The sequence below is a fragment of the Syzygium oleosum genome, unplaced genomic scaffold (assembly GCF_021117445.2).
Source record: "Syzygium oleosum isolate NSW1041296 unplaced genomic scaffold, Sole_v2.1 Sole_v2.05, whole genome shotgun sequence".
Lineage (NCBI taxonomy): Eukaryota > Viridiplantae > Streptophyta > Magnoliopsida > Myrtales > Myrtaceae > Syzygium > Syzygium oleosum.
In genome coordinates, this window is record NW_026607489.1 from 11,850,883 (window position 1) to 11,861,189 (window position 10,307).

General features: G+C 41.1%; 1 protein-coding gene across 1 annotated transcript; it reads right to left on the reverse strand.

The window, feature by feature from the left end:
• Window positions 1–2,335: 2,335 nt before the first annotated feature.
• Window positions 2,336–4,298, reverse strand: LOC115678288 (gibberellin 3-beta-dioxygenase 1-like). Its single transcript, XM_030601633.2, has 2 exons — window positions 3,655–4,298; window positions 2,336–3,109 (listed from the first exon to the last, which is right to left on the reverse strand). The coding sequence occupies exons 1-2, from the start codon at window positions 4,137–4,139 to the stop codon at window positions 2,482–2,484; spliced, it is 1,113 nt and encodes a 370-aa protein (XP_030457493.1). The 5' UTR covers window positions 4,140–4,298; the 3' UTR covers window positions 2,336–2,481.
• Window positions 4,299–10,307: the final 6,009 nt, after the last annotated feature.

Genomic DNA, 10,307 nt, shown 5'->3' on the forward strand with positions numbered 1-10,307 from the left:
TCATCATTGAGCCTAGAGTTTAAGCAGCTTCTTTCTTATGTGTGATGACTAAATGTGATATTAGTAATTCTAGCATCTTGAAAATTATCGACCATACATATGATATCTGAACAGAGGCGGTTGAAGCTGATCGAGAAAATATTTTTCCTGCACCTTCCACAATAATTCAGTGACATTTTGTTGGGTAACAGATGAATGGATTCTTGATTAAAAGAGGCTTGACTTTGTAGAGTCTGTTAGATTAGCTTGCTGTACAATCTCGCTCTCTCTCTCTCTCTCTCTCTCTCTCTCTCTCTCTCTCTCTCTCTCTCTCTCTCTCTCTCTCTCTCTCTCTCTCGAAGTTGGCTTTTGCCGAGTTGGAGGAGACAAGGACATTGCTCGTTTGAGATACTTGTATTGTATCCATATCTAAGATTCTGCTTTTGCTTTTGACGAATAGCTGTATGCTTAACTGCTAGCCATCTCTATCAGCTTATATATCAGTGAAGCCGATTGATTAGGATGTGATACATTTGGGTGCACACGTTGTGAAAAGATGCTGAAAGGACTCTAGACTTTGACACACTGGTGATAAAAAAAATTTGGGTGCAGACGTTGCGAAAAGATGGTGAAAGGACTCTAATCTTTGTACATATTGATGATATCCAATCTTCTGGAGCGGAAATGATGAATGCACAATCAAGATCTTCTTTTTAGATCTCTCGGGAGTGCATGGGTTGAGAATTGAGAGATGCGAAAAGATCTCTCGAACAAGATATTCACATCATCAGTTCGCTATTATGCACTGTCGACTGATTTCGATACTTGAAGGTGAACTTTTCAGTGGAAATTTCAATGATTGCAAATGATTTTGTTTGATGTCCTTTCGTGGAATTACAAGAATGTAGAGATCTGGCTCATCTGTTATGTGGCCAAGGTTGATCGTTGTGCTTAGTATTGCAAATGATGGGCTCAACTCATTGACAAATCATAGACTGATTGATAAATTGGAAAAAAACAACTGTGAGCAGTGTGATGTTGCCATTAGGCTTTTCCGTTGTCATATTGGCTATTTAGCAGTATTGAGGACCACATGATTGGCAAATCTAGATGAAATTCTATGATTGGATCGGACCACCTCTTTTTTTTCTAAAGATCAATTCATGGCAGCTTAAGGTTTGCTTGATTAATCAAGTCGCCGTTGCATCTGCCATTTCTGTTTGGAGTTCATTGATTTCAGTATGCTTAGTCTAGCATCAGCTCTCACTACTGTCATTGCAGCTGAAATTTTTTCGCGGCAGCCAATTTAGCAGCGCTAGTGTGATGAATTGTATCAGTTCACCTTTTTCACTGTGTATTCCCCCCAAAAAGCATGCCCGTCTTCGATGCCTAATGAATGGTATATGGACAAGGTGTTTGCTAGATTCTGTTGTCTACCAAGATTTTCAGTTCCTATGCGATCGTCACTCCAAAGTGGCTGGTTCTTTGTACAGACAGGCAAATTTACATACACGCGCACACTAACACATCATCAACATATCTTTGGAAATGTGGAGGGCCAAATCTCACAACAGATTTGTACATTTTTCTTTTGCTTCTTTTGGTCCAGCTTACTACATACTGCCATTGCCAGGCGCCGAAACAGAGAAAGGGACAAATCTCAAAGGTAAAAACCGAGCCGCCTCGGCCCATCCGAAGGCGGGATTCTGATTGCAATTAGCCCACCTCTGTGTCATGAGAGCACGTGGTTTGCACTCTGCACAGGGAATTATCATCTTCTTCTGTAATGCCAGCAGCACCATCCATTATTTTAACAGCAAGCCATGGAAGATGCAGATATACATTAGAAAAGACACGAGCTGGGGGGGGATCTGTTATCCTTCGTTTAATTAACTCTGCACAATCATGGCCTCTTGGTTTCTTTGGTTTCTTCCTCTGACTTTTCATCGATTCATGAGAAATGATTAGGCAGTCTCTGGCCTTTTTTTTCCTTTTTGTTCCATATTTTTTATTTCTTGGGGTCCCTTTTCTTTTCTTTTATGTTTTTCTTTTGTCTTTTCCTCTCCCCATAATCTTCCAAAGCTTCAACTAATGATATCTGCATCTTTATCTTGATCAGTGTCTTATTCACTGGAGGGGAGGATCTTCCTTCATATCCGGGGCAAAAAGGAGAGCGTCGGTTTGCGTGTCGTTTTGTACCTGAAATATTCAATTGGCCAATGCCCCTTTTGGCCTCTCTCTTTCCGCAAGAGGACAAAAGAACACGACAGTGACTCCATTTGTCCGCATCCCCCACTCATGTTGATTTGATGTACTTATCTTCTTCTTGGACCCTATTTTTGGGAAACTTTTGGTGTTCCTTAAAGTTAGACCTCCCGAGTGTCCTCCGATAAATTGAATTCCACAGTATCTTGTCAATCGATGGCTACCCAAACGAAAGAAATGGCAAAATTTAAGGGGAATTAATAGCAACAGTAATCTCAACATCTAATTGTCTAATGTCTAGCCCACTTTCACTATTTTGTCATTTACATCTTGCAATTTGTTCATCGGGGCATAAAGCCGGACCGAGGACAGCGCCTTGTTGAAATGCTTTGCCTTGGTGCCGAGGTACTCGCTCCAGGTCACGGGCCGGTACAGCGGGGGGTTGCTCGGGTCGATCAGCTTCGGCAGTGGCGAGATCTGGACGGTGCTTGGAGGGCCATAGAGGTAAGCCACGGACAGGCGATGCCGGTTCCGATTGACGACCGCCCGGTGGAGGACGCTTGGGTACAAGCCATTGGACAATATGTGGAGGAGGTCGCCCACGTTGATCACAAGCGCATCGGGGACCGGAGGGACCATGACCCATCCGCATCCCTCTTTGAGGACTTGCAAGCCACTGGTGCTGTCTTGGAAGAGGATGGTGAGAAGGGTCGAGTCGGTGTGCGGGGCGAGACCCATGGCTCGATCCGGGTCCGGGCAAGCCGGGTAAGAATTCAATTGCAACGCGTTGCACGCCCCGGCGAAGTCCCCTTTCGGTCCGGCCCACTTGACGTCTCCTTCGCATATGCCCAATGACCCGAGCATCAGCCACATTAACGTCCCGGCTAGCTTTCTCATCGATTTCTCGTACTCTTCAATTACATCACTAAGGCAATAGCAAGTAAAGGACAAGGAATCAGAAAAACAAAAAAGGATAAATGTATGGAAATAGTTGTGGAAGATGCTATCATTTTTTTTAATATAAAACCGAAGTAAGTGAAAGTGCTGGTGAAATCGATTTTTCAAGTGTTTATGATTCTCTACACTCAATTCTTTCGTGTGGGTCCATGGCTTTCATTGTGATCCTTGCTAATTGCTGTAGTAAAAGGAAATGGCATTCATGTTTAGCTATAGCACCATCGCAAAGACACATGATAAAAGAGTCGGCTATAAGCACAAGATTGGCTTAGTGATTAAAGAATGGACATAAACTTTAGCACGTGGTCCACTTTCTCAAAGTGCAAACTATTTCATGTTTAAACCATACACCTGAGTTTTGACTCGTGTTCATGTCTAGTTCATAATTTTATTAATGAGGTTTTAAGGCGGGGTTTTCTCGTTCTAGAGAAATTTGCATATTTGGCTATGAGAAAGTAGTAATAACACTAGAAAGAAACAGGACAAATGCATGATGATCGTGAGTGGTAATACCAGAATTCCGTGTGATCGTTAGGCCAAAGTTGGCAAGCGTGTTCAAGCGGAGATCCGATGATGGTGAAGCCCTCGGACCACATTAGCTTGGGGAAGAACGAAGAGATCCGCGCAACACCATAGCCGGAGACGCCGTTGGGTGAGCGGGCCGCCCTGAGCTTCCGTTGCACCGGAAGAGAGAAGAGGTTCTTACCAGCTGATTGGATGCTGTCGAGGAGCCTCTTGGGTATGCCGTGGTTGGTGATTTGGAAGACGCCCCAAGTCTTGCACGCGTGGCCTACGAGTTCTAGCGCATTCGGGCGGCGAAGATCGATTACCGGCACGGTCACTTCCTGGCCACTTGGTGAGTTAGGACAAGGGGAGTCCTCAGGCTGTGCAGTCCATGCATAGGAGTCGGGCAATTCTTTCACCGAATCGAAGTCTAGGTACTTATGGTGCAAGTGGACGGGGTAGTCTTTAAAGGCATCTGAGAGTCTTGAAGGCATAATGAGAGAGAGAAAGAGAGAGAGAGAGAGAGAGAGAGTTGTGTTTGAAGAAAAGGGTGCTGCTCTAGAGTTGAGGTTTTATGTGTGCAGAAACAAGTTAATGAAGGAAAGAAGCAGGGGAGGTACTACTCTCGCTATTTATAAGAGGAAATACGTGGGCATTCTATGAGATATGCGAGTGGTGAGAGGAAAAACGGGGGAGTGAAGTTTATATAGAGACGGATGTAGAAGGATGACAAAGGTGGTAGGGATGATTCGGAAGAAGTGGGTGGTCTGAGGGGGGTTGAGTGGTGCCGAGGGAATTGTTGGTGGAAGAAGACAAAGGGCGTGAAGTGCTAGTTAGCCTTCCCAATTGGACATGAGAAAGAACAAAAACCAAAAAGGACCTTCTCTTGTCTCGAAGAAATTATTGGGCAGGCTTGTTTTTGCTGCCGAGACGGTAGATGCAGTCAATAGCGATGAGGAGAATCTGTTGATTTCGCCATCACCTTCTTTCTTTTATGTCCGATCGTGACGCGATTTCCGTCTATCTGCGCCAATGCGACTGCACAGCCTATTTAAGTCTATGAGACTCAATTCAGACAATGGCCACTAAGGTCATCTACTACACCAATTAAGCTCGAGAGGCGCAACAAAAGCAAAGCATCTTAGCCTCTCGAAAACCGTAGGCCATATTCCATGTAAAGCGACGGCCTCTCTGTCCGTCCATGTGCCCTTGTCTTGTCCTCAAGTAGATAAAACATCCATGCACCAAAAATCCCTTGTCGTGGCCTTCCCAGAGGTGAATCACCAGGGGGAGGCCTACCAATCGCAACTTGGCACTCAATTGAACATGTGATTAAACTCACCTTTGGAGCCACCACTAATCGATTGTGAGCCAATTAGACATCCAAATAAGATGTTCCGCGAACCCGAGACTAATGAGTACAGGGATTTGGCTACGCTAGATTAATTTAACGCCCTTTCGGTACCTTTGCTCTTTATTTCGAAAATATTTTGCATGTAGTCTTTATCCATTTTTACCCTATGCCACTAAAATGTATGGGGTGATCATGCAGGTACGCATTCAAGAAAGTAACACTCAATAATTAAACAGTAAATAGATTGCAGAAGATTTTAAAAATTTGAACGCATTAAGCAAGCAACGCATATTACTATCCATCACCACGAGATCTCTGCAAACTATTACTCTAGAAAATTATGCAAACAAAATGCATGAACGTTATGCATGATCGTGCATGAAATAATGACTAACTAATATGCAACCTATATGATACTCTCTACTTCTAATTTTTGGTATTTTTCTTTATTAACTAACAAAAGACAAATGACCCTAAAAGTCTACAAATTAAATGATTCCTAACCCTGCATCTATATGATTAATATAATCTACATTCTAGGTGCGAGATGACATAGTTTTATTTCTAAGATAATACATGCATGTAATTCTAACATGTATGAATGACCTAAGAGAAACCGTGAATTTATCCTATAATGCAACCTATATGTTATTTTTATTTTTTATTATAAAAATAGCAAGTTTAAAACCGAAGACTCTAATGTGGCCTAGTGAACTATCCACTATTATTGAATTATATGCAACGCGTTAATGCAGAGAAACAAACAGGGCAACCTAAAGTATAACTGCAAAATATCATGCATTAAAAACTATATATTAAAAAATAAAACTATCGCATGAAATTAGTCAAACATTGACTAACTTGAGTTAGGATAAGATCACAGCAAGGTGAGAAGGATAAGATCGTACAAGGCCAGAAATTCCATGCACGCATGCAATGGTGGCAAGTAGGGGAGAGCATGGTTCCAAGGTAGAACCTGGAACTTGAGAATCTGACCGATGGGAACCTGTAGATTCCAGATTCCAAAATATGTAGGGTAAGTTTCAGGTTCCAAAAATTGAGGAACTTGTTTTGACAGGTAAGTTCCATGTTCTAGGTAAGTGGAACCTAGAACCTGAAACTCGAAAACTAAATAAGTTTTTTGTGTTTTTTCTTCGTTTATGTCTTCGCGTAATCCTGCGGTGTTTCATGGCGTTAGATGATGAGTGTATAATCTAAAACCACTAATCTGAGCTTTCATTTTATGACTCGCTAATATTTTATATTCTTCATGTATCTAAATATAAGTTATGGTCAGTGGATCATAGCAGCAAGTGGTGATAATTAAAGGTAATGATTCATTGTAATTGTTCAATTAATAATACATGTGTAACATGAGTAGACCTTATAATTGACTTGGAACCTGATAGAGTAGGTTCCAAGTTCCAAAAAATGAAGGACCTATTCTCATGGGTAGGTTCCAAGTGGAACTTGTACGAAACATGGAACAAAAAATGAAGGACCTATTCTCATAGGTAGGTTCCAAGTGGAACTTGTACGAAACATGGAATCGCTCACCTCTCAATGAGCTCTCATTTTAATTGTATTTATTTTAACCGTAATGCCAGGAAAACTAGTCTTTTGTAATCTCTTTGGTGAATGACAAGCTTGTTCATTATTGTTACGTTCATTTTTTTTGTTTAACTAAAAAGAAATAATAATAAAAAAACCCCGTTAGACCATGGAACCTACCCTAGAACCTGTGGCATGGTAGGTTCTAGGTTTCGGATTCCAACAGGTAGGTTCCAGGTTCCAAAAAAAGGGGAACTTGTACCCAAGAGTAGGTTCCAAGTTCCAGGTGAAAAGGAACTTGGAACCGCTCACCCCTGGTGGGAAGGAATCGTCGATAGTTGCTGGGTAGCGCCATCAGACGTCAGGATATCGTCAAGTTACTGGATTGCCACTGGAACACCAGTGATGGAATGGAGAGCGCCAAATCTGCTGGGTTTACTTGCAAGAAGACTCAGCGATCCCAATAGGACTGTCAGTGTGGTTTGAGATGGCTGTTACAAACTACCCGAACAGTGACGGGCAATGGTCGCGCAGCCGAGAACAAGTCGAGAGTCGCTAGAGTCACTCGGTGACTTGTTTACGATGGATTTGTAGCTTGCTGCCCAATGTGTGTCGAGGCTGTGAGAAGACTAGAGATGATGGTTTACAATACACCTATTTATAGGTGTCAAATTGGAACCTTGAAGGAAAGTGAGGATATTATCCATTTAAGTCTCGATTTTTAGCCAATCTCCTTCTTTGTTTATCGCCCCCAACCATTGTCCAAATCTGTTTTTTCCTGTTCCGTTACGGAAGTGACTCGATCTTTTTCTTGTATGATTATCGAGATGCTGGAAAGTCAAAAATTTGGTGGAGCAGTCTTGCCGCTGATTCTTCTTTCGACTCATGGATTCCTTGTTTTCTTTCCTTTCCTTTTACTTGCTACCCATGCTGACCAATCCTTGCTTCACTTTCCTATCATTCACGGAAAATATCCCACCAATTCCTCCATTTAGCTTACCGAAATTTGCTTGATTGATTGGTCTCCTTATCCCAATTGAAATTCTCAATATACGCCATCAAGTTGAAAGATTTCAACACTCGAATTTCGGCTGGGTGGGTGTATATTCTTTCCGTAATTCTGCGAATCTCATCCATTCACTCATCAACCCTGCAATCTCACGGCCAGATTAATATTTGATTGCCCCCCAGTCATGCGCCTATTACTCTTTTCTTGCCAAGGGCAGCCCATAGTTTCCTCTTTGTTCCGCCCAAAAATCTTGCAATGGTCAAGTTTCTTGATATCCTCATGTTGATTGAATCTGCACAGGCTTTTCTTTTTCTTTTTAGCTCCCGATCATAATTCTTTCCTTTTTGCTCTCATTCACCATTCACGGCCAGCCATAATCACCACATGCAATCCTATTTAGGCAAAAGGGAAATACTAAGCTGATTACAATGCAATCCCCAATCGAGCCAATGTCATTCACGACCGGACCCACTTGAGTGCTATAAAGGTGTTACTAATGCCTATAATGAAAATGTGAACTAATGTTAAGGGGGTTGCTAAAATTTAGCTGTCAACACCCCTCTCATCTCGGGCCTAATCTTCCTTTCACTAATGGACAAATACCTACCATCCTCGATGGCAATGTGGCCAAATTTGCCCTCCCCTTTTGCTTGACCTTTCGAAATTGGCGAAACCCTCCTCTCGGGCACGATGCTCGACTCGACCCTACCGGTTCATTAAGAGGTCTATCTTGCCATCATGAGGCAGACGGATGATAGAGAGAGAAGACAAACACGCATTTTGGGAACATGTGGGAAGGGCATCCTTGTCCTCATCGGCCATGAATAGGAGTGGGATGGGTGCCTCCATGCTTTTTCACCTTGATATATTTGGTCATTTCCATGTAAAGTAGTAAAGTCTCTTTTGGTATTTTGCGCTTGAAGATGGTGTCCTTCTGTCCTATGCTCTCAAAAGTGGGGCTCCCCAAAAAATGCACCATTTCGCTACAACAATGTGCTCTGAGGTGTCCCTTAGTGTTACCTTAATAGAGAATACTTCCAGTGTCCCTCGCATTTTCCTTCTTTTTTCTCCCGGCCACAGAAATTTGACAGATCTTTTTTACCTTGAGGTTTGTCGAATTGATTGAACGAAACTGTGTCTTAAGAAGTGTCACAGTGGATAGGGGATAATTACAACAACAAAAAAATAGTCATGAACACATTGTGCGGATGTCAATATAGTCCCAAACTTTTTATTTTGGTCAATTTGTAACTAAACCTTTTGACGATTTGTTAATGTAGTCATTCCAGCCAATTTTGACTAGAATTCGCTAACATGACAGTCTAGTCGGTGCCGACTGTCCTATGTGGCATAGGAACAGTCGATGTTGACATGGATAATTGTTTCAATTTTTTAGAATTTTCACAATTTTTCTCTCTTTTTTTAAATTTTTTTCCATTTCTTTTCTTTCCTTTTTTCTTTTTTTATTTTGTCCATATTTCCCTCCGACGATTGCCAAGCCTCAGTAATGGGTGGCCACAGGCGAGGGTCGGGACACCCTTACAAGGAAAGAAAAGAAAAGGAAAAAAAGAAATAAAAAGAAAAAATTCAGAAAATTTTTTTAAAATGTAAAATTGTCCATGTCAGCGCTGGGCATGCCACGTAGAACAGTTGACATCCACATCAGCGATTGCCAGCTAAATTGGCCAAAAGGACTTAATTGGCAAATCTTTAAAAGGTTTACTACAAAATTGGCCAAATTAAAAAATTTAGGATTGAATTAGCACCCGTACAATAAGTGTGCATTTGTTTTGTGGAAAATGGATGTTTTGGAAAATATTTTCCTAAAAATGATCGATTGTATAGCTTACAAAAATGAACGAACAAAATATAATTTAATCATTCACAATAATATTTAGACATAAATTGTTGTTGATAATTAAACATTTTTCATTAACTAATTATTTCAAGCGATTTTTTTAGGAATATATTTTCTAAATCATTCATTTTCTGCGAAACAAAAAGAATTTTGAGACTTTTTTGGTAATTTTCTGCAGTGGATTATACAAGCCCAATGAAGACTTTTTTATAAGAAACAAAAAAGAAGTTATCAAAAACCATCCTCACTTTCGATCCCGATACCAGTTTTCCTTCATATCTCAAAAGTCAAGTTTATATCATGAATTTTTTTGGTTCGACCCCAAGTTGCATCTTACATCAGTTAACATGTTGTTTGCACCAAAAAGTGACCAGGTTGTCAATATAAATAAACACATGACTAAAGCGTCGAATATTATCAAGCACGTGACCCATTATCGACGACCACAAGGATTGGTGTCGGTATTGACGCACATTGATGATCACTACTAATCAGTTGTCGATATACGACGACATATGGTTAATGATATTTGACAAAGGTGTCGATTAATAAGATTGTTACACAATCAAAGCGTCAAAAGAAAGCTAAACGAATAAAGGGCATCAAGATGTGGCTACAAGTTTGAAGTCACTGGAAAAACAAAGTGATTGAGGTCATAGAGCAACTAGCTTACGTTTTTAAAGGAACAACCGTTGGGAGACAAGATCATGGCATCGTGAGAATATAGGTACACAACTTCCAAAGATTAAAGAACATGGCTACAACTGCAAGAGAACTGCTTAGAAAATGTTATAGAACAACCACCATAAATATTGTCATTCGTCTATTGCAGACCCCCGAGCACAAAACAAACAAATCTACTATCTTTCATTTATCTTTACTTTATTGCA

Coding starts and splice junctions, on each gene's coding strand:
- LOC115678288 (XM_030601633.2), bottom strand. CDS start 4,139: ATGCCTTCAAGACTCTCAGATGCCTTTAAAGACTACCCCGTCCACTTG. Junction 3,110..3,654: donor AACGATCACACGGAATTCTG/GTATTACCACTC, acceptor CTATTGCCTTAG/TGATGTAATTGAAGAGTACG.